Source organism: Rhineura floridana, chromosome 1, assembly GCF_030035675.1.
Source record: "Rhineura floridana isolate rRhiFlo1 chromosome 1, rRhiFlo1.hap2, whole genome shotgun sequence".
Lineage (NCBI taxonomy): Eukaryota > Metazoa > Chordata > Lepidosauria > Squamata > Rhineuridae > Rhineura > Rhineura floridana.
In genome coordinates, this window is record NC_084480.1 from 311,117,736 (window position 1) to 311,141,149 (window position 23,414).

The window sequence follows — 23,414 nt, forward strand, 5'->3', positions numbered from 1 at the left end:
ACTATAATTGTAATGCATGAGCCAATCAGAGGAAGATGTTGGAAGGTTCCAGGAACATGTTGACAGTTGGTAGCCAAGATGATGCATCATCTCTGCTTGCAAATGAGACTCATTGAGGATCATAATCTCACAATAATTTAATATGGATTGGTTGCTGAGGTGATAGAGCTAGAATAGTTTAGTGGCAAAGTGACTGAGTTATGAATTAGAAAGTTCCCAGTTTGGACCTAACTCTGCTATGAATGAAGGCACTGTGTAGCCTTAATCAGACCACATTCTGGGAGTTTTATTTCAAAAGCAAATAGAACTTGTCTGGATTCTCTTAGTAACAGAAGGCCACAGTAAGTTCTTTGCCTATTCATCCTCATACAACTCTGTGGGAACTACCCTGCAGAGGATGAGGTGGATGCCTCTGGAAAGATTCCGTTGATATCCAGTTCTTTAGCTGTTTATGAAATCAACATGACTGGAGATAAAAGCCTCCAAAATGTTAAAAGTTTGTTGAAATATTGAAAGGATCAGTATTAAAGTACTAAAGCCATTGCTTCACATGTTCTTTCCACCACCAGAAAAAATGTGTTGATGGTTAGTGGTGTGGTGGTAAATTCTGATGTGCAGGACCTTATCACAACAACCCCCACAGCATATCCTCAAGGACAGTCCATATTGCAGGCAGGTAAATTGTTCCATTCTCTCTCTCATTCTCTGTCTCTCTCACACAAAAACAATATACAATTTATTAGGATCTGCATAACTATACATAAGTTCCTGGGAGTAGGCACTTTTGAATTCAGTGGTGCTTACTTCTGACTGCATTGATTCAATATGTTTTATACTGAACTTCTCCAAAAGATCTTCAGCCAGCTGAAATGAACCCTTTAGCTTTTAATTAGAAATGCAAACAATCTTCCAAAGGAGTGCTAACATTTAAAATGTCAGTGTGAAGAATGTACCCCATCAAAGAAAAGAAAGAACAATCCAGCCATTGCTTGATTTTACCCTCATTTTCTCTGACTAAACAAACATTATCCATTCATTTGAAGGGCTTTTTCAAGAGGATTAGGAAAATTCATGGATAAAGATGTGTCTATCAATGGCTGTTAACCATACTAGATATATGAAAGAATCTTCAAATTCAGAGGCCATATTAATCTGAATTCAGCTAAGTCATTACTTTGATGCCTTGCTTGTAAACTTCCTGTAGACATCTCAGTAGTGGGTTTTGGGACTGTGATGCTGGGCTCTTATCCTGCACGTCTGTACCTATCTTACCTATGTGTAAAAGAGTCAATAACCTTCTGTCAACAGCACTCCTTTGTTTCACTACAGGTGAGCCTTTTTCCTGACTTCTACACACACACACAAATGAATAAAATGGAGCAAGTAGCCAATCCAGCAAAGAAGAAATGGGTAAGCTGTGTGATAAAACATTGAACATCTAAGTTGATGTGTAATTGTTTCTGAAATTTCAAATGGGGCCTTGCGTGAAAAGCCCGTAGTACAGGATAGCATATGGTATGTTGGGTTGGATCCAGACTTTGTTATGCTTAGATATGTCCTGCCCCATTGGATTGATTTAAGTTGGTCAACTCTAACTTAAGCATGACTAAGTCTGGATCCATGACTAAGCATGACTCAATCTGTAATTTTTACACAATGTAATGAAATATTTAATATGCTTCTATACTGATTTTCATGATTTATTTCTGGGGTGCTTTACAAGATTAACAAGATCATAAACAACAAGCAATCAGAATAAAAACAGCAATAAAAGACCAGATTTATATTTTTAAAATCTCAGCTTTTTAAAAAAAAAAAAGATGAGGGGAGGCAGAAAGAAGTTCTCTGGTCCTGAAAAATACATAAGAACAGCCTGCTGGATCAGGTCAGTGGCCCATTTGGTCCACTATCCTGTTTTCAAAGAGGCCAACTAAATGCCTACTATGTGAAGGCATTCAACTGGGCACCAGGGTAGCTTTTCTGGAGAAATACTTCCTTAATCAAAGTGCCACCACAAAGAAGGCAACTTCCTAAGTGGAAACTCCTAGTCGGGGGCCTCTGTATTTGACTTCAGCTCATGCCAAATTTGATGTGTAGGTAGATGTTCCTTCCGGTACCTGTTTTCCAAACCATGTAGGCCTTAAAGGTAATCACCATCACCCTGAATTAGGCTGAAAAGTGGGCCAGTAGCCAATGGACTGAGAGATAGCTTAAGAGTTGCATATGTCAAAACAGACCTCCCTACCTCTCCATTCCTTCCCATTTTCTCTACAACCCTACCCATCTTGAGTTCTGGACATTTTCCTAATCAGCTTAGTTTTGTTTTTCAGAAAACAAAGGGTGGGGAGGATTGTGTGTTCAACTTTATGGAAAATCTGAAGCAACAAAGTTAATTGGAAGGTTGGGCACTCTCTGCTAACACACCTTGTTAATGGTGTGATTTGATTTGGGAATGTGAAAGTCTACCCTGCATCATCCCAATGTGCCTAGTTATATGGGGTACACACAACCAATGCACCCCCCATATCTTGTATTTTATATTGTAAAGAACTGAGTTAATAGTTATCTATCAATAGTAAAATCTTAGAAGATCTATTCAAACTGCACAAAAAGTTGCACTTATAAAACAATGTTCGAATGTCTAACCTGTCTTCTGTCTTTCTATTTGGAGTTGTTGTTTTTAGTTGTAAATATACTTAATTAATATAAATATTTTCCCTGTACGCTCTCCACACAGTATTGGCTGCTTCTTTCTGTAGGAGCTGTCAAGAACCCTTATTTGGGTTTCCTTTGTTTCCTGCTTCCTGTCTGCACAATATGGTTGCAATGTGTGGATACTCTACTCCCCTTCTGAGGTAAGATAACTTTCCAGTGTGGATGACTTCTTAAAGCGGGTGTTATTGTAGAGCTGGGGAACCTTTCTTCTGTTGAGGATCATGTTCACTCTGGAGTGATCTGCTGAAGGCCACAACAGATTACCCTAAAATTGGGTGGGACACTTCTCCCTTCCTCCCTATCTTGCCTTTCTCTGCTTCAAGTGCAGGCACACTCCAGACACTTGTGAGGTACCCCCCCCACACACCCTAAGAGAGTCATGGGCATGTGATTAGAATCACAACAACAGGCAGCTCCTCTGGCTCTTAAGAACATAAGAACATAAGAAGAGCCTGCTGGATCAGGCCAGTGGCCCATCTAGTCCAGCATCCTGTTCTCACAGTGGCCAACCAGCTGCCTGGGGGAAGCCCGCAAGCAGGACCCGAGTGCAAGAACACTCTCCCCTCCTGAGGCTTCCGGCAACTGGTTTTCAGAAGCATGCTGCCTCTGACTAGGGTGGCAGAGCACAGCCATCATGGCTAGTAGCCATTGATAGCCCTGTCCTCCATGAATTTGTCTAATCTTCTTTTAAAGCCGTCCAAGCTGGTGGCCATTACTGCATCTTGTGGGAGCAAATTCCATAGTTTAACTATGCGCTGAGTAAAGAAGTACTTCCTTTTGTCTGTCCTGAATCTTCCAACATTCAGCTTCTTTGAATGTCCCCGAGTTCTAGTATTATGAGAGAGGGAGAAGAACTTTTCTCTATCCACTTTCTCAATGCCATGCATAATTTTATACACTTCTATCATGTCTCCTCTGACCCGCCTTTTCTCTAAACTAAAAAGCCCCAAATGCTGCAACCTTTCCTCGTAAGGGAGTCGCTCCATCCCCTTGATCATTCTGGTTGCCCTCTTCTGAACCTTTTCCAACTCTATAATATCCTTTTTGAGATGAGGCGACCAGAACTGTACACAGTATTCCAAATGCGGCCGCACCATAGATTTATACAACGGCATTATGATATCGGCTGTTTTATTTTCAATACCTTTCCTAATTATTGCTAGCATGGAATTTGCCTTTTTCACAGCTGCCGCACACTGGGTCGACATTTTCATCGTGCTGTCCACTACAACCCCGAGGTCTCTCTCCTGGTCGGTCACCGCCAGTTCAGACCCCATGAGCATATATGTGAAATTCAGATTTTTTGCTCCAATATGCATAATTTTACACTTGTTTATATTGAATTGCATTTGCCATTTTTCCGCCCATTCACTCAGTTTGGAGAGGTCTTTTTGGAGCTCTTCGCAATCCCTTTTTGTTTTAACAACCCTGAACAATTTAGTGTCGTCAGCAAACTTGGCCACTTCACTGCTCACTCCTAATTCTAGGTCATTAATGAACAAGTTGAAAAGTACAGGTCCCAATACCGATCCTTGAGGGACTCCACTTTCTACAGCCCTCCATTGGGAGAACTGTCCGTTTATTCCTACTCTCTGCTTTCTGCTTCTTAACCAATTCCTTATCCACAAGAGGACCTCTCCTCTTATTCACTCATGTGAATAACTCTTCCTCTAGTTTCCTTTCCTGCCTTGCTTAGCAAGAGCAGCTCAGCCAGATTTTTCCTGCTATTTATCTCTTACTGTTGTTGCATCTTCTGGTAGCCTTCAGGTTATTTTTCTTTTCTTCATTTTAACCCTCTTTATTTGTCCTGTCTTTCATCAACACATACTGTCAAAGGGGAGATAATATTTTTGGTGAATTTCTCATGTGATGTGTAGGGTTTTTCATGCTGTTCGAGGTGGCTGAAGGGTGGTTGCAAGTGTTCTTTCATTCTACAAATCGTCTCGCCGGTGATTTGCACTCTGTAGCCTTCCTGAGTGCCCAGGCTTGAATTAAAGCCCAGGGGAAGACATAAGAAGAGTCCTGCTGGATCAGACCAGTGGTGCATCTAGTTCAGCATCCTGTTCTCACAGTGGCCAGCCAGTTGCCCATGGAAAACTGGCAAGCAGGACCTGAGCACAAAGAACACTCTCCCCCAGTAGCCTAGCGGCAAATTCAGAAGTGCAGGGTCTCTTCATGTTTCACAGACACACACACTTTTTTTTTTTTTGCTGCTGGGTTGAGAATGATATCCCTGCTAATGCCTTCTCCCACAACAACAGATGTCTCTAGGAGCTAATAAGCATGAAAGTGTTAGCTACTGAAAAGAGCCTTCTCACTGGCTGACTCATCTCCTTTCACTCTGATTGGCTTGGAGGTCACTGGAGACATAGGACCCTGATGGGACCCTGCTCCAAAAAGGTAAGGGGTCTAAGACCACCTCCCAAGACCCTATGCAACTATACCCCTGCTTTCCCCCCTCTGGTTTCCAGCAACTGGTATTTAGAAGCCTACTGGCTTCATGCACCATGAGATAATTCTCATGGGGGTTTTTCAGATTAGGAAGCTTGGCCTGATCAGCAAGAAGGCTTGCAGAGTCCTGGAGAGGTAATTACTGAATAGAAAAACACACATGCTCCATCCTTCACCGCTTTACAACAATAAGGGTAAGCTCAAAAACCCACACCCGAAGAAATTCTAACTAAATTCTTAACTTCCCTGAGAATGAGGGAAAAGAATGGAAGCCTCTTTCACAGAGGAAGAAAATTTCAGAGAAATCAGAGGACAGGTTCTGGCACATCATTACAACATGTGGCTTGTCTTCCTTTCCATCCTGTTTCCCTCATAACAGCCTGTCTATTTTACAGGTATAACTAAATTAGTTTGAGTTACAGCAGGTGATCTTCAATTAGTAAACTACATCCATTTTGAAATTCAACATTTTACTGAATTATTTTGCTGAAGTTTTGCAAAAAGAAAAAAGAAGTGGGGAATTGTAATAGTCAGTTTACTAACCCATCCTGCTGCAGAAGCCTATAATAGCCACCAGCTTGGATGGCTTTAAAAGAAGATTAGACAAATTCATGGAGGACAGGGCTATCAATGGCTACTAGCTGTGATGGCTGTGCTCTGCCACCCTAGTCAGAGGCAGCATGCTTCTGAAAATCAGTTGCCGGAAGCCTCAGGAGAGGAGAGTGTTCTTGCACTTGGGTCCTGCTTGCGGGCTTCCCCCAGGCACCTGGTTGGCCACTGTGAGAACAGGATGCTGGACTAGATGGGCCACTGGCCTGATCCAGCAGGCTCTTCTTATGTTCTTATGTTCTTAAGCTGGTGTATGACAGGCTATTGCTGAGTAAATGAACGCAGAATGCATCCAGTTGACACAGTTGCTTGCTCTTTGAGTGCTGATGTGAAGAACAAAACTCAAACCCACCTGCTCTCTTCTCTGAAATATTGAGGTGTTTGATGAGTGACAGGGCTGACAGTGGGTGAAAGTGTTTGGACACACATTTTGTGTTTTTTGTACCTCACTTTGTGGGGGAGGTAGTCCTCACTGGGAATGAGGCAGTGACATATAGGCACTTTTTCTGGTTATCCCAGAATTCTCTGACAATTGTTCACCTAGTCTTAAGCTTTCTGGGTTTGTTGCCATGTAATCGGTGGAGCACTCCTAATGTTTACTGTCATGTGTTTCCCTCCTAGCTCATGCAAGATTATTACAACGTAACCTCTGAAGGAATGGGTAATTCTTCTCAGTTGTTCATCATTGGTATCTCCCTTGCTTTATTTCCTCTCGGTGGCATATTTGGCTCACTTGCGGTTGGCTATTTGGTGGATAGGTTTGGCAGGTACAGAGATAAAATTGTGACAACATGTCCTAGGATGGTGGAGGGGGGGAATGGGTGACTGTTACTGACCTACATGTCCCCAGTGGCATCTGATAACATAATAGAATCACCTTTCCTTTAACTCTGCCCATGGTAATAAACCAACTGAAAGGGATTAAGCAGAAGGGTAAATGCAGCAATGTCACATAATTATCTTTTGCTAGGTGTTATTGAGAAAGACCCAGCAGCCACATGTCCCCTGTAAGATCTACTTGGGCCCCTAGGCCCCTAGAATCCTATGCCTGGAAGATGATGAGCTTCTGCCTGCTAATGACACTTTGCTTTAAAGAGATGGGAACATGCCCTCCAACTGCTAGACAACCCTACCAGAGTGGTTTCCATCAATTCTGTACCTTGGGCAGCATGCAGTATGAATCTATGGCTTTTCTTACATACCATTGGAGAATGGCTGTAGCTCAATGGTATAGCAGGTTTGCATGATGCGGAGGGTCAGAGGCTCGGTCATCAGCATTCTCCAGTTAAGGGAACTTGCCTAGCCTAGGCACATAATCCGTGTTTCTAGCCATTATGAAAATGTGTGAACAATGCCTGTTGAGATCCCAGTAGTGAAAGAAGTTGCCTGAGTAACTTTACAGCGCTTGGGTGTGCTTCAGTGCCTTGAGTAAGTCTTTGTCCCTTCCCATAACTAGCAAATCCAGAACAAATTATCCATAAAAGCATTAGGACCTTATTGCAATTCCGCACCTCTTCTCCCTCCTCTGTTCTTTTGATAGTATTGTATATTTTTTGCATGCCCCCATCCCACTGCCCCTTTCACTGTCTTTTCAGGAAGGGTGCTTTGATGATAACTGATGTTTTGTCCATTATCTCTGCTGTTCTTATGGGTTGCACGAGTTTGGTAAAAGCATACAGATTCAGCATGTTTGCACGCTTATATGTTGGAATGTGCACAGGTGAGTCAAGGTTCTGGATTTAGTGGTTTAGTTTTGTGTCGTCGTTTTTTAAGAGAAGTCTGAAATCAGCCTAGAAATCATTACATTTGACTGAGATGAACTAAAACATGGGGGAACACAGGGGTGCTATATAAAGCAGCAATTACATGCATGCACAGAGGAGCTCCATGGCTAGACCTTTATTTTGAAATCTCCAATATCGTAGATCATGCTATCAAAAAGACAAGCCATTTTATTAAACTGAACAGAGTCTCTTGTCTCTTCAGTCCTCAGGGACGTTACAGCTTGTCCCTTGTAATGGGCCAGCACAGATTTTGGCTTGAAATATGCATACAGTGTGCTGAAATCATTTACATTTGCTTACATTTCCTTATTTGGCAAAAAGTAAAAAAAGGTTTGTTTTAAAAATAGGCTCACCCTCCCTTCTGAACAAAGTCGTGTTTTTTTTTATGAGAATGTTGACATACAGTATAAGGTAAGACTTCTAGGCAGCCAGCCAAAATTCCAGCTGTTTAAGAGGAAGCTCCTTATATGGCATGGCTACAGACAGGGCAAAGCAGACGTGATGGGTCATACTTGCCATCTCTAGTAGAAGGCAGAAAGAGACTGCAAGGCAGCATAATTGAAAATGGGCCATGGGAATACACCTTCTCTTTGATAAGAATGTATATAAAATGCCAAGTTTTATAGCACTCATGACCTCTCAGCTCTGCTGGAATGGGAGGTTGAAGAAAGCAGGAAAACCTTCCATCTATTCCATCCATGACATCTGATGGGTCATGTATCATGACATGTATTTCCATGTACTTTGTAACTGCCTCTGTAATATGACTTAGAGTTTAACTCAGTCTTTCATCTATTGCAACTTGTTTTAACCAAGATGTGCCTTCAAAGCCTTAAACTTTGATGTTAAATGGATATCCAGCAACTTATTTCATGCTGATATGTATTCCTGTGTTTTTTTTCTTTCTACAATGATGTCAAGGCCACCTAAAATGCATTTTATTAGTCCAAGTGTGGAAGATATGAATAAATAACATATGCTCTGTTCTGCTGTCTGAAGTCTGACTCCAACATAGAAAATGTCTGGTCCTTCTGTAGACTCAAGAAAGCTTGAGTGGGGCCTCCTCTATCTTCTGCCTGCATTGGACGATTGCTGTTGATAACCTGTGAGTTTAGGTGAACTAACTTTCAACATACAAGGACTTTTTACAGATAAAGAGGAAGGGAGAAAGCAAGAACCCTTGACCCTGGGCATTTACTCGCAAGGGGGCCGGTTTGCTGGTACCACCCTTATATCAGCTTCCATACCTGAAGATTGGAAAGTGGTCAATGTAATATCATTTTTTTTAAAGGAATTGGGGGGGGGGGTTTCCTGGCAATTACAGGCTGGTTAGCTTAATGTCTGTCCTGGGAAAACTGTAGAAAGTATCATTAAAGATAAAATGACCAAGCATACAGAAGAACAAGCCTTGCTGAAGCAGAGCCAGGATGGATTCTGCAAGGGTAGGTCTTGTCTCACCAGCCTAATTAAAGTTCTTTGAGTGTCAACAAACATATAGATAGAGGTGATCTGGTTGACATAGTGTACTTGGACGTTCAAAAAGCTTTCAACAAGGTACCTCACCAAAGACTCCTGAGTAAGCTTAGCAGTTGTAGAATAACAGGAAAGATCCTCTTGTGGATCAGAAATTGGTTAAGCAGCAGGAAGAAGAGAGCAGGAATAAATTGACAGTTCTCCCAATGGAGAAATGTAGAAAGTGGTGTCCACAAGGTTCGGTATTGGGACTTGTGCTTTTTAACTTGTTCATAGGCGATCTAGACTTGGGATGAGCAGTGACGTGGCCAGGTTTGCTGATGATACTAAATTGTTCAGGGTCATTGAAAAAAAGAGATTATGAAGAGTTCCAAAAGGACCTCTCCAAACCAAGTGAATGGTCAGTAAAATGGCAAATGCAATTCAATGTAAACAAGGGTAAAGTATGCATACTGGAGTAAAAAAATCTAAATTTCACATATACGCTCATGGGGTCTGATCTGAAGATTACTGAATGAAACCTTTGGGATGTAGTGGATAGCTCAATGAAAATGTCGACCCAGCAGATGTCAAAAAGGCAAATTCTGTGCTAGAGATCATTAGGAATGGTATTGAAAATAAAGCTGCCAATATCATAATGTGGTTGTATAAATCTATGGTGCAGCCACATTTAGACTGTGGTGTACAGTTCTGGTCGCCTCACTTCAAAAATGATATTGTAGAGTTGGAAAAGGTTCAGAAAAGGGCAGCCAAGATGATCAGGTGATTGGACCGATTCCCCATGAGGAAAGGTTGTAGCATTTGAGGCTTTTTCATTTGAGAGAAGTGGTAAGTAAGAGGTGACATGATCATTTATAAAATTATGCATGGCATGGAGAAAGTGGATAGACGTTTCTCTCCCTGTTTCCTAACACTAGAACTTGTGGGCATTCAGTGACACTCAGTGCTAGAAGATTCAGGACAGGCAAAAGAAAGTACTTCTTTACACAGCACATACTTAAACTATGGAGCTTGGAGAGGAGACCGTGCTGGCCACCAACTTGGATGGCTTTAAAAGAGGATTAAACAAATTCATGGAGGATAAGACTATCAAAGGCTGCTGGCCACAATGGCTATGCTCTGCCTCCACAGTCGGAGGCAGTATGCTTCTGCATACCAGTTGCTGGAAAATGCAGTAGGGGAGAGGGCTCTTGTGCTCAAGTCCTGCTTGCAGGTTTCCCATGGGCTTCTTGGCCACTGTGAGAATGGGATGCTGGACTAGATGGGCCGCTGGCCTGATCCAGCAGGCTCTTCTTATATTATTAGCAGTGGGAACTCCTGAAGCTAAAGTTCCAAAGAACACTCTGATGAGCTGTGTGGTTTTCACACACCCACCTCACTCCTTGACTTCATAGCCGGGTTCCATAGTTGTGGCTCAGATTATTGCTTGTTTGCTGCTGTCGACTCTTTCTGGGGGGAAGGGTGGGATATAAATTCAGTAATAGTAGTAGTAGTAGTAGTATACCGCCCTACTACCCTGAACATGCCCAATCTCATCTGATCTCAGAAGCTAAGCAGGGTCAGGCCTGGTTAGTACTTGGATGGAAGACCGCCTGGGAATGCCGGGTGCCATAGGCTTAGAGGAAGGCAATGGTAAACCACCTCTGAATACCTCTCGCCATGAAAACCCTATGAATACATCTAAAGGATTCCTATACATTCATAGGATTGCCATAAGTCATAATCGACAAGGCATATAACAAACTACTACTAGTAATAATAATAATGGCTCCTAGGTTAGGGGTAACAGGTAGAACTGCTGTTGTAACTCTATAGGATCTTGAGCTGGAAAATGTGTTGTTATAAAACTGTGTGTGTGTGTGTGTGTGTGTGTGTGTGTGTGTGTGTGTGTGTGGCCCCTATGTGCAGAAATGAGGTAATTTTTTTTAACACAATGCATGTGTCATTCCAAGGTTTGGGGATGGGGTAACTAATGTATGCTAATGATGCTAGCCCAAGAAGGAACCAGCATGATGCCCTCTGGATGTTGTTTTGCCACAGTTCCCAGTATCCCCAGCCAGCATGACAAATGGGCAGGAATGATGGGAATTTTAGTCCAGCATCATCTGAAGGGGTATCAAGTTGGCTACACTTGTTCTACCTTGGACACTACAGTTAGTTTGAATAAAAAGATTTAATGCCTTTTCTGGAAGATGTACACGCTCCGTATTTGGCAAGTGTCCAGGGGAAAGAAATTCTAAAATTAAGAGGCAGACATTGTCTGTGGAGCCTGATTTCTTTTGGAGGTAGAGCTGAGCATGTCAGTGTCATATTTACAGAACTCCACAGGGAACATCTTGGGGCGATGAATACTTTGGTCTCCTATACTGCGTGGAGATGTCTATGTGTTTCAGCACATCATCCCACATGTATATTGTGAATTTTCCCTTGATTTATCATCTACCCAGGAATAATCTCCAGTGTTGTCCCTCTATACCTTGGCGAGATCTCTCCTAGAAGCGTGAGGGGAGCCGTAATCATATTGTCCCAGTTGCTTTTTACCATTGGTATCCTGTTCATTCAAATGCTTTCTCTGAATGAAGTCTGGGGAAACTTAAAAGGTAATTCAGAGCATCCTTTGACCTGTGGAAGATCAGATAGATAAACACAGTTACTTCATAGTATCATAACTGTTATCTTCTTACACAGGTTGGCCATTTTTGAAGAGCCTTCCTGGGATTTTGCCTTTGTGTCAGATACTTCTACTGCCCTTCTTTCCTGAAAGTCCTAGATATCTGTTCATTCAGAGGAAGGATGAAGAGAGTGCAAGACAAGGTACAATATTCTGAAGGGTAATCCAATGTCAACCTGCAGACCAAATTTTAATTTTCATATATTGTTAACATGTTCTGTTGTTGTTGTTGTTGTTGTTGTTATGTGCCTTCAAGTCGACTACGACTTATGGGACCCTATGAATCAGCGATCTCCAACAGCATCTGTTGTGAACCACCCTGTTCAGATCTTGTAAGTTCAGGTCTGTGGCTTCCTTTATGGAATCAATCCATCTCTTGTTTCGCCTTCCTCTTTTTCTACTCCCTGCTGTTTTTCCCAGCATTATTGTCTTTTCTAGTGAATCATGTCTTCTCATTATGTGTCCAAAGTATGATAACCTCAGTTTCATCATTTTAGCTTCTACTGACAGTTCTGGTTTAATTTGTTCTAACACCCAATTATTTGTCTTCTTCACGGTCCATGGTATGTGCAAAGCTCTCCTCCAACACCACATTTCAAATGAGTTGATTTTTCTCTTATCAGCTTTCTTCACTGTCCAACTTTCACATCCATACATAGAGATCGGGAATACCATGGTCTGGATGATCCTGACTTTTGTGTTCAGTGATGCGTCTTTGCATTTGAGGACCTTTTCTAGTTCTCTCACAGCTGCCCTCCCCAGTCCTAGCCTTCTTCTGATTTCTTGACTATTGTCTCCATTTTGGTTAATGACTGTGCCAAGGTATTGATAATCCTGTAACTGTAACTGTAAATGTAATTTATTACTTTTTAAAAGTAATCTTCCAAGCTCTGGCTAAAACACAAAATGTTATGTAAGGAAGCCTACAAACGTTATGTTGGTCACTATGGAATTACCTTGAGCTCTCTAAGTGATCTCTAAGTGTGGACATCATAGATAGAGGCTTCACCACTATTTGCCTGTCTCATAAGATCTCACCATTCTAGCAGTGATGGATCATTGTTTTCATCCCTATGTTGACATTAATATAGAAACACAGAAAAACACTAGGAAGCCTCTACCAAACAGGTAATAAAATGGGAGATCCTGTCTCAAGATGCTAATAAGCAGAGCTTGGAAAAGTTACTTTTTTGAACTACAACTCCCATCAGCCCCAGCCAGCATGGCGCTGGCTGGGGCTGATGGGAGTTGTAGTTCAAAAAAGTAACTTTTCCAAGCTCTGCTAATAAGTTAGGTAGTTTTTATTAGTACCCAATGCATTTCAATCTTAAAGACTTCTAGACTGGCTAAACAACAATAACAACAGAACCCCCCTCCCCCCATATTTACAGAGTATCACATGGCACTAGTGCTCAGGCTCTGTCCAAGTCCTAGTTCCGGCATGGTATTGATGCAAAAGTTCTGCAGTATTTCCAGCTTATACAATGATTCTGACACATCATCACCTGCAAATTAATAAATATAATATAATAAATAAAAGTAATAAATCTGTATTCTGTATGGCTAAGTAATATGTGCACAGAGGGGAACTGCCTTCACCCAATCAATGCAATATTGCCTTTCTCAATGAGCCTGAATGAAATATATCAATACATTTCACCCAAACTGGAAAGAATTATACAATATGCTTTATCAAAACTAAAATAAAAAATTAAAATAAAAAGTATTGGTGTCTATTTCCAGCATATTTTAATTTGTTGCACCTGTGGCATTTCCCCCCCATCAGATCATTTTGAAATTGGCACATTGAACTCTTCAGATTAGGTTATGTATTCACTAACAGGCAAAAAACCTTGCAGTTTAAGAATGTACCTATAGCCCACAGATATTTCTATCAAACTTTTAAAAGCAGGGAAATTGGGCATCTATTGAGTGAATGCACCAGAGGAGCAGGAGACCTGACCTCCTCTCTGAGATATTGTACTGCCTACGAATCTGTCAAAATGCAAACACAATTTGGGTTGGTTTTTCACAGTCCAATCCACTTCCTCTGTAGCTCGGAAGAATTTGGTAACATGAATTTGGTTACTTCCATATTCTTGCCACAATTTCCTTCTATGATTCTCCTTGCTAACCATGCTGGTACCCTGCTTGCCTTGGTTGCATCTTCACTGTTTTGTGGTATATTCTAGCTTCTACAGTTATGGTTTTGAATAACTCCCAAGCATTCTGGAGAGATTTGACTCTCCTAACAACTTCCTTTTTTCTTAAATGAGAAATGTCTTCCTTTCCCCTGTGCTCCCACCCAGCCTTGAAGAAGCTGAGAGAGAGGGATGATGTGGAGGATGAGATTGAAGAGCTCCGTCAGGAGGATCTTGCTGAGAAGGCAGAAAAAAAGATGAATCCACTTAAGCTGCTAATGACCCAAAGCCTGCGATTGCAAGTCAGCTCAGTACTTGTTTTGATGACTGGTGAGCAGCTCACTGGCGCCAATGTGGTAAGGAAGGCATCATCCCAACATGTTAGGAGGCAGCGCCAGGTAAAATGAGGACAAATTTGCTGCCCTGGGCTCGTACTGGGAGAAAGGGCAGGATATAAATCTAATAAATAAATAATAATAAATGAAATGAAGATTCCAGGGCTCTGACGCCAGTTATCACCCTGTTTCTGTAGGCATGGCCATCTTCTCTTTGGTCCCTCAGAACTGTCCAACACTCTGGCACAATGGTGGCGAACATGCGGCCCTCCAGATGTTGGACTTAATCGGGAACTCCGTAGCACAGCTAATCCCACTGGCCTTGCTGTCACTGCCAATCAGCAATGCAGAACTGACAATGGTTTGGGAATAGAGAGCGTGGTTTGATAACAGATCTGTGGATACAATATTATTGTGCGCAGTGTTTCCCTGCTCCAGTTCATATTCTTCAATTGAATGAGGAAAGGAAACTCCATAATGATGCCGTGTCACATATTTGTTTCTCTTGATGTTATTGGAGAAGATGCAGATGACAGGATATGTATTGGAAACATCTCATTAGGCCCTGACTTTGCAAGGGACAAGAGCTGAATCATGTAACTCTAATCTTCAAAGGGGATATCGACTCTTTCGACTATGACAGCTTTGATTTCTGGGGAATAGCTCACTTTTCCTGTGGTGGAGAATGGGATCCATGGTTGGGTTACTCCTCCCAATCACTCCACTAAGGAGGCACCAATCAGATCTGAACATGTGGCTGGCTGAATGGGAGAGCTGCCCATCCCTTTCAATTTTCCATCTTGTTTTTGGCATCCACTTAACTTTTCAATTTGCATATTTGTATCCTCTTTTCATTTCTTGTGGGGGTTATAGTGGAAAGAGAGAGGATTTTTTTTTAAAAAAAGTTGCTGAGGCAGTTTAAAAAGATGGCAAACACCACAGCTACAATGTTTCCTGTCTAGGCATTATCAGTGGATTGTCAGGCTGGGGCGGAGACGAGTGGTCTCACATCAAATTCAGAGCCCAGGGATCAAAGTGCTCCTATGGTGGTGGTAGTGTCTCCCCAGAGCCTTGGGATTTGACTGAGCCGTAGGAGAAATGCTTTGATGACAATGAGCAATGACCTGAGTGGTGCTGGGTGGTCTTTGCAGGCAGATGTATGCCCACCTGGTTTAGAGTGTGGTGGTGCACCTGAGAAGGCAGAGATAACTGAGAAGGAAATTGTTGGTGCTACTGATATCCTGGAGTCTCCTCCACCTCCCATTATGATGGCGTAGGTCTACAGGCCAAATTCTTCCACTGGATTTGTAAGGTCATGACTAAGGTCATGGGGCAAAATCAGCAGTAGATACCTAGTTTTCTCTGAAGCACATCACCATCCCTCTGTCCTTTGTTAGGCTTTATTCAGCCAGCAGGGCTCTCAGCCTCAAGCAAATTTTCTTGGGTCTCAGGATACTGAGTGGGTATTATTTAACTCAGCATTCAGGTTGTGAATCAGGAAACATTCTCAGGTATTTATACTTTGTTCCTTTGTTTTAAAGCCTCAAGGTCACAAAGAAAGCCTCAAGACAGTAGTGGAGGCTTTCTACCAAAATAACTTCCTATCTTGTGTAGATCTCACTGAAACATGTTATCGTTTTTTCCAAACTCCACCAAGACAATAGATGGACTTCTGAAGGAAACAGCCATCAACATAAGCCGCTTCCATTCCAGCATTCATCTGCTCTGAGGATTCCTGCCAAAGCTGATTCCCTATCTATTGATTAATCTGCATCTGCAGGCAAATCACACTAATCTCTACAAATAACCAATGCAGCTGGTTTTACTTTCATAGAGTATCTGGATGACCCTGCAATGCAATGCTTTGTAGCAAAACAAAGTGTTAAAATCAGAGCTTGGAAAAGTTACTTTTTTGAACTATAACTCCCATCAGCCCAACCCAGTGGCCATGCTGGCTGGGGCTGATGGGAGTTGTAGTTCAAAAAGTAACTTCCAAGCTCTGGTTAAAATATTCATCAGGTTCCATACCCCCTGAGAGGGGAAAGTAAAGACTTCACATTGTTTGCAGTAGCATGGATCTTATATAAATTAATGCAACCACAAGATTATGAGGGCCGAACACAACTTCTGACATAAACTCTTGGCTGCTTTTTCAATCACATTGTTTTTAAAATCCACCAGAATGCATTTCAAACAGAGATTGTTGGCAGACTGGGTCTTTTGGAGGTCAATCTGTGTCCTCAGGCAACTTCAGGGTAGGCAGTCTTTTTTTACAGATTCCAGTCAGGAGGATGCACTCATACCTCAGTGCCTAGGGGTCTGTGGTACATATTTTCAGCCATGGTCATGATCTAAAGTGAGCTTTGAAAGGTGCATGCAAGGTGGGTAGAGGTGTTTTTATGGCTTCTTCTGGCTCTGCAGGGCCTGGTTTTCTGACCCATTGGTTGTGGTACAGGAGAGATAGTTAGGCCTTCTGGTACATAGATATCTTCTCCATCAGGGATGTTCTCCACCCAGATGTGGGGTGGTTGCAGCTTCTTGCAGTGGGATCCTGGTTAGTCTGGGTGTCACTACTGTATATCCCCTCCTCTACTGCAATAAAATAGAATGTTGAACTTAACCCTACATAATAAGTTCACTTTTTGCAAAGGATGGAGAGGATCTGACCCATGCTAGTAATAGAACGTCTGTGGGGTGAGATGGAGTTTTGTGTAGGACAGTTGGGCAGTAGAGACGTTACTCTTGCCCTAGGAGTTAATTTCCTGTCATTCCTTCCTTTCTATTCCATTTCATTGGGTATATTAAAGTTTCTCTTCTTTGGTACTCACCATGCTGCAAGTTTCCTTTTATGGTTATAATTAGCTGTAGTATATTCTGGAACTGAAAGGGTGTGGCTGCTTCCCATTCAGCCAGCCACATGTTCAAATCTGATTGATCCTGCCTAGTGGAGTAAGTTGGAGTAGCAACCCATCCATTGGATTCCCTTCATCTCCTACAGAAAACAAGCGTATCATAATTCAGTCCAACATTCTATTCACCTTCAAATTCAATGTGTAAACAAACTGTATGGAAACTTGGATTTTCCTCCCAGGATTGCAGCAGACTGAGAGAGAAGGTAACCCAATAATCACGTTTTCTCGAATTTGTGTTCCTTTTGAGTCACCAAAATTAAGCCCAGCTTCTTCTTTTCTCCTGAGGCGGCGAAATAAGGAAACTGACAGCTCTGAAACACAAGACTTGTTACGAGAGTTGAGAAAAGTAGGGATACAAAACTAAAACAAATGTCTGCATTCTTGGGGGTATAAATGTCTTCTAAATTAAGAGCAGCTGGCATCCAAGGTTCAATCCAGAATGTAAGTGCACAAGAAGAGCTTGGATCAGATTAATTGTGTATTTAGTGCAGTATCCTCTTCCACACAGGAGCCAAGCAGATGCCTAAGGGGGAACTCAAACGGAATTCTTCATCACCAGCTAGCTGATTCCATTCAATTAAGACTTGTTTTGGTCTGATTTCAGGCATACTATTATACAGATAGGATCTACCAAGCTGCAAATGTGGAAACTCACAATGTCCGGCTCATCAGTATAGGCTCAAGTGCTTTTCTCACCTTTGCACAGATGTTAGGGGTAAGCTTCTCCTGACTGTCTCTTACTTTCTAAGTCTTGAAATTCATACTTATCCAAAGGGCAGATTTCCTCAACAATCCTTTACACTGATTTTATGCCAATGTGGGCGACGCATCTCCCCTACCCCCTTATTGCCAAGTGAAGAAGGCAAAATCTGGATTTCCTGCCAAGTGCCATTTTTGCCAGCCTATTACTATTATTTAGCATGTGTTTTTAAATTGTTTTCTAAAAAATGTGTTTTTAAATTTGCATATTTGTTTTTAATGTTTTAATTGTTTTAAACCGCCCAGAGAGCTTCGGCTATGGGGTGGTATACAAATGTAATTAAATAAATAAATAAATAAATCTCCCCCCAAATCCTGAGAATTGTAGTTTTATAGAATCATAGAGTTGGAAGGGGCCTTGTAGGCCATCGACTCCAACCCCCTGCTCACAGCAGGAAATCCACAGCTAGAGCATCTCCCGCAGATAGCTGTCCAGCCTCTGCTTGAAGACATCCAGCGAAGGGGATCCCACCACCTCCCTAGGCAGCCGGTTCCATTGCTGAACTGCCCTTACTGTCAAGAAGTTTTAAGAGAGTCCTCTGAGTATTATTCATAAGGATTTGCACATACTACCAGGCTTCTGGTTTGACTTGGAAGCTGTCTGAATGGGATAAAATCAGTTTGCTTTTTGTTTTCACATGACATAAAACCTGAATTAGAAACAAGACCCCCTGCCTTTGTTGCTTTCATTCTGCAGGATACATTGCTGCATTAAAGTCACTATTTCTCCACTGTTCCCTAAGTGGATCTCTCTCTTTTACCCCAAACTTATGTGTCTGTGTGAAAGAGAGAGGAAAAGAGAGAGAGGACTTTTTAAGCTATCTCCAGAGAAGTGAATTTCAAGTATAGGGCAACTGCGGAGAAGATCCTTTACGTCTGCCCCACAACCATACTATTCCTATTCCTAAAGGTCCCTTTGGAAAGAAATAAGTGTTAGACCAATTTAAGTCATTAGTACAAATGTGTTCCATAGACTGCAATAATATACACTGGGAGCAAGCAATGCAATACCCTCGAGATGTTGCTGGACTACAACTTCCATCTTTCCTGACCATTGGTCATAATAGCTGGGGATGATGAGAGCTGTATTTGAACAACATTCAGAGGTCACTACTACATTGGCTATACAAACTTACCTGGGAGTAAGTCTCATTACGTTCAGTGGAGTTTACTTAGAATCATAGAATTGTAGAATTGGAAGGGGCCTATAAGGCCATCAAGTCCAACCCCCTGCTCAATGCAGGAATCCAACTTAAAGCATACCCAAGAGGTGCTTGTCCAGCTGCCTCTTGAATGCCTCCAATGTTGGAGAACTCGCCACCTCCTTAGGTAATTTGTTTCATTGTTATACGGCTCTAACAGTTAGGATGTTCAGCCAAAATCTGGCTGACTGTAGCTTCAGCCCATTATTCCATATCCTGTGCTCTGGGATGATGAAGACAAGATCCTGGCCCTCCTCTGTGTGACAACCTTTCATGTACTTGAAGAGTGCTATCATATCTCCCCTCAGTCTTCTCTTCTCTAGGCTAAACATGCCCAGTTCTTTCAGTCTCTCCTCACAGGGATGTTTCCAGTCCCCTGATCATCCTCATTTTCCTCCTCCGAACCCGTTCCTTCTGACATGTACAGGATTGCACTTTCTTGGCTTCAGGTCCTTTTAAAAAATGTTTGACTTCTGTTCATGGCAGTGGATACATTCAAATTTAAACATGCATATCAATATGTGCTGTTTACATGCAGATTCATCCTTAACTAAGGCTATCTACTGCTAATGCTGAATGACATATTCATGTGAGAGAAGGAACCTTCAGGTGCTTCAAAGAACATCCAAAAACCTGATGTGCCTCATAACAATTATTCCTCAGGGGCACCAAGAGCATAAGATATAGTAGTTTGCACTTGATGAGAGCTGCTGTTCAAAACTTGCCCCATGGAAGGATAATTCCAAGACATGTTGATCTTATTTCAAACCTCAGGAGTTATTCTTTTAGTAATACCTCCCTGGTTTTGTGGTTGATTTTCTTTCATCATAGAACAGCCCACATTACGTAACATCCCTGCGTTTATATTCCTTTACATTTTATCGTATGCCTCTTACAAGGACTGTGGTGCCTTCCCATTTTGTACTTCGGAGAATACAGTCACATAGGTTAATTTGTTGGGATTGGGGCCAAACACTAATCAATGCACTATAGTGTGGTCCAGCGTGAGCTTAAAACTAGGACTGAGTCCCAGACTCTCTGACTGGACAGCCATCTGTCAGGCAACTTGGATCCCTGCATTGAGCAGGGGGTTGGACTCTATGGCCTTATAGGCCCCTTCCAGCAATATGATTCTACCATTCATGATGGCCTTTCTCTAACTTCTTTGCCTTTATAACTCCTAGATGTATCTTGTTGATGCTAAGGGACGGAAAGTTGTGCTTCTCATTGGCTTTGGACTCTGCAGCATCATGTGTGTTCTGCTGACTATGACCCTCGAAATCCAGGTTTATAATTCAAAACTTCAGACAATGTTGGCATTTGGAAATGGGTTTAACAGGCTGCCCTTTGACACCGAGAGAGAGAGATCTGTGCTAACACCGCCAAACCCAACAGGAATATTGGCTATAGATGCAACAGATCATTTTTATATAAAGGTGTGCATAGCAACAGAGGCGATTTGAAATGAATGCCCTTGAGATTGGCAAAAAGAGACTTGAGAGAAAAATTCCTCAGGAATTTAAAATCAGTCTGGAGTTTGTACAAAGGCTTCAAGTGGATGATCAAGATGGAATGCAGTTTCCCATTTGTAGATCGTTCCAATGGAAGTTACTAGAAGGTTGGGTTTAAATGCAAGAGATTTCATGTTGACTGAGTTCTTGATGATCTGTGGCACCTCATGTATTCTATGGGCCAGCAATGTTGTGGAGTATAGGAAGGCAATTTCAATAAGGAGACATTCCTGTAAATCAGTGGTTGCCCACTTTGTGCCATCCTGATGTCGCTGGACATCTCCCATCAGCCCCAGCCAATAGGTCCATAGTCAGTGATGAAGAAAGCTGTAGTCCAGAGAGACAGTGTGATATAATGGTTAGGGTGTTGGACTATGACCTGGGGGGACCAGAATTTGAATCCCCACTCAGCCATAAAGCTTATTGGGCCAGTCACTGTCTATCCTGCTTCACAGTATTGTTTTGTGAGGATAAAATGGGGAACTATGTACACCACCTTCAGTGCCTTGGAGGAAAGGTGGGATATCAATATAATAATAAATAAATAAATAACATCTGGAGGGCATCATCTTAGCTACTCTTGTGCTAGATAAAGGGTATATAACAACATCACTAGTACATAACTGGATTATAACCCACTATTTCCGACAGGTCACCATCCCAGAGTTTGTGTATTTAAGTGCATTTTTCGTTGAAACTTTCCTCTTTGGACACTCATTTGGGCCAAGTAAGTACTCAGACGACATACTGCACTTCTTGCATCAGTTAGTGAGTCAATGAAAAAAAGTATTCATTTTCCTGAATCTTTTCTGTCCACCAAGATGCAGTTCCACCTGTATTAGTAGTAGAGCTGTTCCTGCAATCAACACGGTCCTCAGCCTTCGTAATTTCAGGATTTGTTCAATGGCTCATACACTTCCTTATAGGAGTGACATTTCTTCATGTAGAGGTGAGTGATTTTGAAGGTCAGTTTAGTGGGGAATGCATGCTTTACATCAGGAAACTAAGCCCAGCCCCACACACCACCATTATTTCCCCTCAATAATACTAATGCTAATACTAATAATAATAGATCCTGTCCTTCCTCCCAAAGGAGCCCAGGGCGGCAAATAGACAAATGATCAAAGATATAAAGACAAAACTAATACAGACGTAGACTGGGAAAGATTTTTACTTAGAAGCTTCTTCAAAGAAGGTCTTCAGCAGGCACCAAAAACGCATCAGAGGTGGTGCCTGAGAATAACAACTCACATATGAATCTGTGTATTTAGAGTGATTAAATTGTCAACGTGCCTTGACTGTAAAGATTCCAGTCAGTGGATATGTATTCTGAAAGCTGAATGATAAGCCATGTTAAAGGTTTACATCTTTCCCAGCAAGATTTAGTTCAGGCCTGGGGAACCTCTGGCCCTCCAGATGTTGTTGGACTGAAACTCCCTTTCAGTAGGCTTGGGGTTCAAATGCCATAGCTCAGTGACAGAGCACATGCTTTACATGCAGAAGCTAGACGACCATGTAGTCTGACTCTATATAAGGCAGTTTGTTGTGTGTGATCAGCATAGTCTGCTGTCAGGGAGTCTGAGACTTGAACCTGGGGCTATAATCACCCAAGGCTCAGAGCTATTGTAGACTTCCTGTGCTCAGGTTTTGGAGCCTTCTATGGACATGGAATGGAGTAGGGGGATCAGTAACATCAGCTCCTGCAATTGGCAGAAAAGATGAAGCCTCTGGGTTTGCTGGTCAACAGAAGAATACCTCTAGCATGCCACACTTCTCTAAGCTCCAAACCTCTACTCCAACAGGTGACTGGGTTGCAGGATGCACACTTCCTGCATTGTTTAACCTAATGCATCCCAGGCTGGCACTCTTACCTCCCTTCCAGGGTTTATTTATTTATTATTTGATTTATATCCCACCCTTCCTCCCAGTAGGAGTCCAGGGTGGCAAGGGTTGTAGAGAGGATTTTTACAAAGAAAAGAGAGATAACTCTGCCTTGTGCTTCTGTGATGGGAGGAGTGGGACAGAGTCCAGCAGTGCATGTGCATTCAAGAGCAAAGCTTCTGTATTACACTCATGTAGGTGTCTTTCTATTTTTCTACCTCTTTTTTCCTTTTCATCTCTAGACAATTATTGGAGCCTACAGTTTCCTCATTTTCTGGCCTATGACTGTAGCCACCTGTTTATATATCTTCAAAATTATCCCAGAAACAAAGAACAGGACTTTTCTGGATATCAGGAGACTTATGGCGATCAAGATGGCTGGAAAGATCCAGGTCAAGCGACAAATGGGCAAATAGAAACGTGGAAAGCATCCTATCCAAATAATAGCAGTAATTAGAACTGAAAAATTACTCCAGTAGAACCCTTATTGGTATCCTCTGTCTTAGCTTATTTAAGATAGTTTCATGTCCTATTTTCATTATACTCATGCATAGGACATATCTGTGTTGCTGGTCGACTGGGGTTGCTATTTTAGTCCCATCAACAGGTCTTTTTTCTGCAACAATCACTTCATTCACACAGTTGTCAACAGAGAGATTCAAAGTCGTGAGCACCAACTCGCATATAGCAGCTCCTCTCATTTGGGAGGGACTCCTTGCTGAATCGGTGTCCTGATCATGGGTAGATATGACAAAAAAACCTGTCATAGCTCCTGCCTAAGCATAACAAGTATACTTTCTTGTAAGTAAAGAAGCCAAGCTTTGTTCTAGCAGACTGCGAGAATATACTCAGCAATAGAAGAACAGAAGTTACCCCAGACACCCTTAGATGCCATCGATAAGGTAAGGATCAAATTAACTCAGGAGAGGAGCTTCAGGGTTCCCTAAACATCAGTCATGGACAAGGCCAG

At 42.1% G+C, this 23,414-nt stretch overlaps 1 protein-coding gene and 1 pseudogene across 1 annotated transcript; both read left to right on the forward strand.

The window, feature by feature from the left end:
* Nucleotides 1-1,374: 1,374 nt before the first annotated feature.
* Nucleotides 1,375-22,860, forward strand: LOC133377597 (solute carrier family 2, facilitated glucose transporter member 5-like). Its single transcript, XM_061611950.1, has 12 exons — nucleotides 1,375-1,410; nucleotides 2,760-2,855; nucleotides 6,397-6,542; nucleotides 7,371-7,495; nucleotides 11,480-11,632; nucleotides 11,721-11,846; nucleotides 14,013-14,200; nucleotides 17,696-17,806; nucleotides 20,237-20,338; nucleotides 21,215-21,290; nucleotides 21,385-21,512; nucleotides 22,687-22,860. The coding sequence occupies exons 1-12, from the start codon at nucleotides 1,375-1,377 to the stop codon at nucleotides 22,858-22,860; spliced, it is 1,461 nt and encodes a 486-aa protein (XP_061467934.1).
* LOC133375846 (5S ribosomal RNA) lies at nucleotides 10,531-10,649 on the forward strand (annotated as a pseudogene).
* Nucleotides 22,861-23,414: the final 554 nt, after the last annotated feature.

Coding starts and splice junctions, on each gene's coding strand:
- LOC133377597 (XM_061611950.1), top strand. CDS start 1,375: ATGGAGCAAGTAGCCAATCCAGCAAAGAAGAAATGG. Junction 7,496..11,479: donor ATATGTTGGAATGTGCACAG/GTGAGTCAAGGT, acceptor TCATCTACCCAG/GAATAATCTCCAGTGTTGTC. Junction 21,291..21,384: donor TGGACACTCATTTGGGCCAA/GTAAGTACTCAG, acceptor CTGTCCACCAAG/ATGCAGTTCCACCTGTATTA.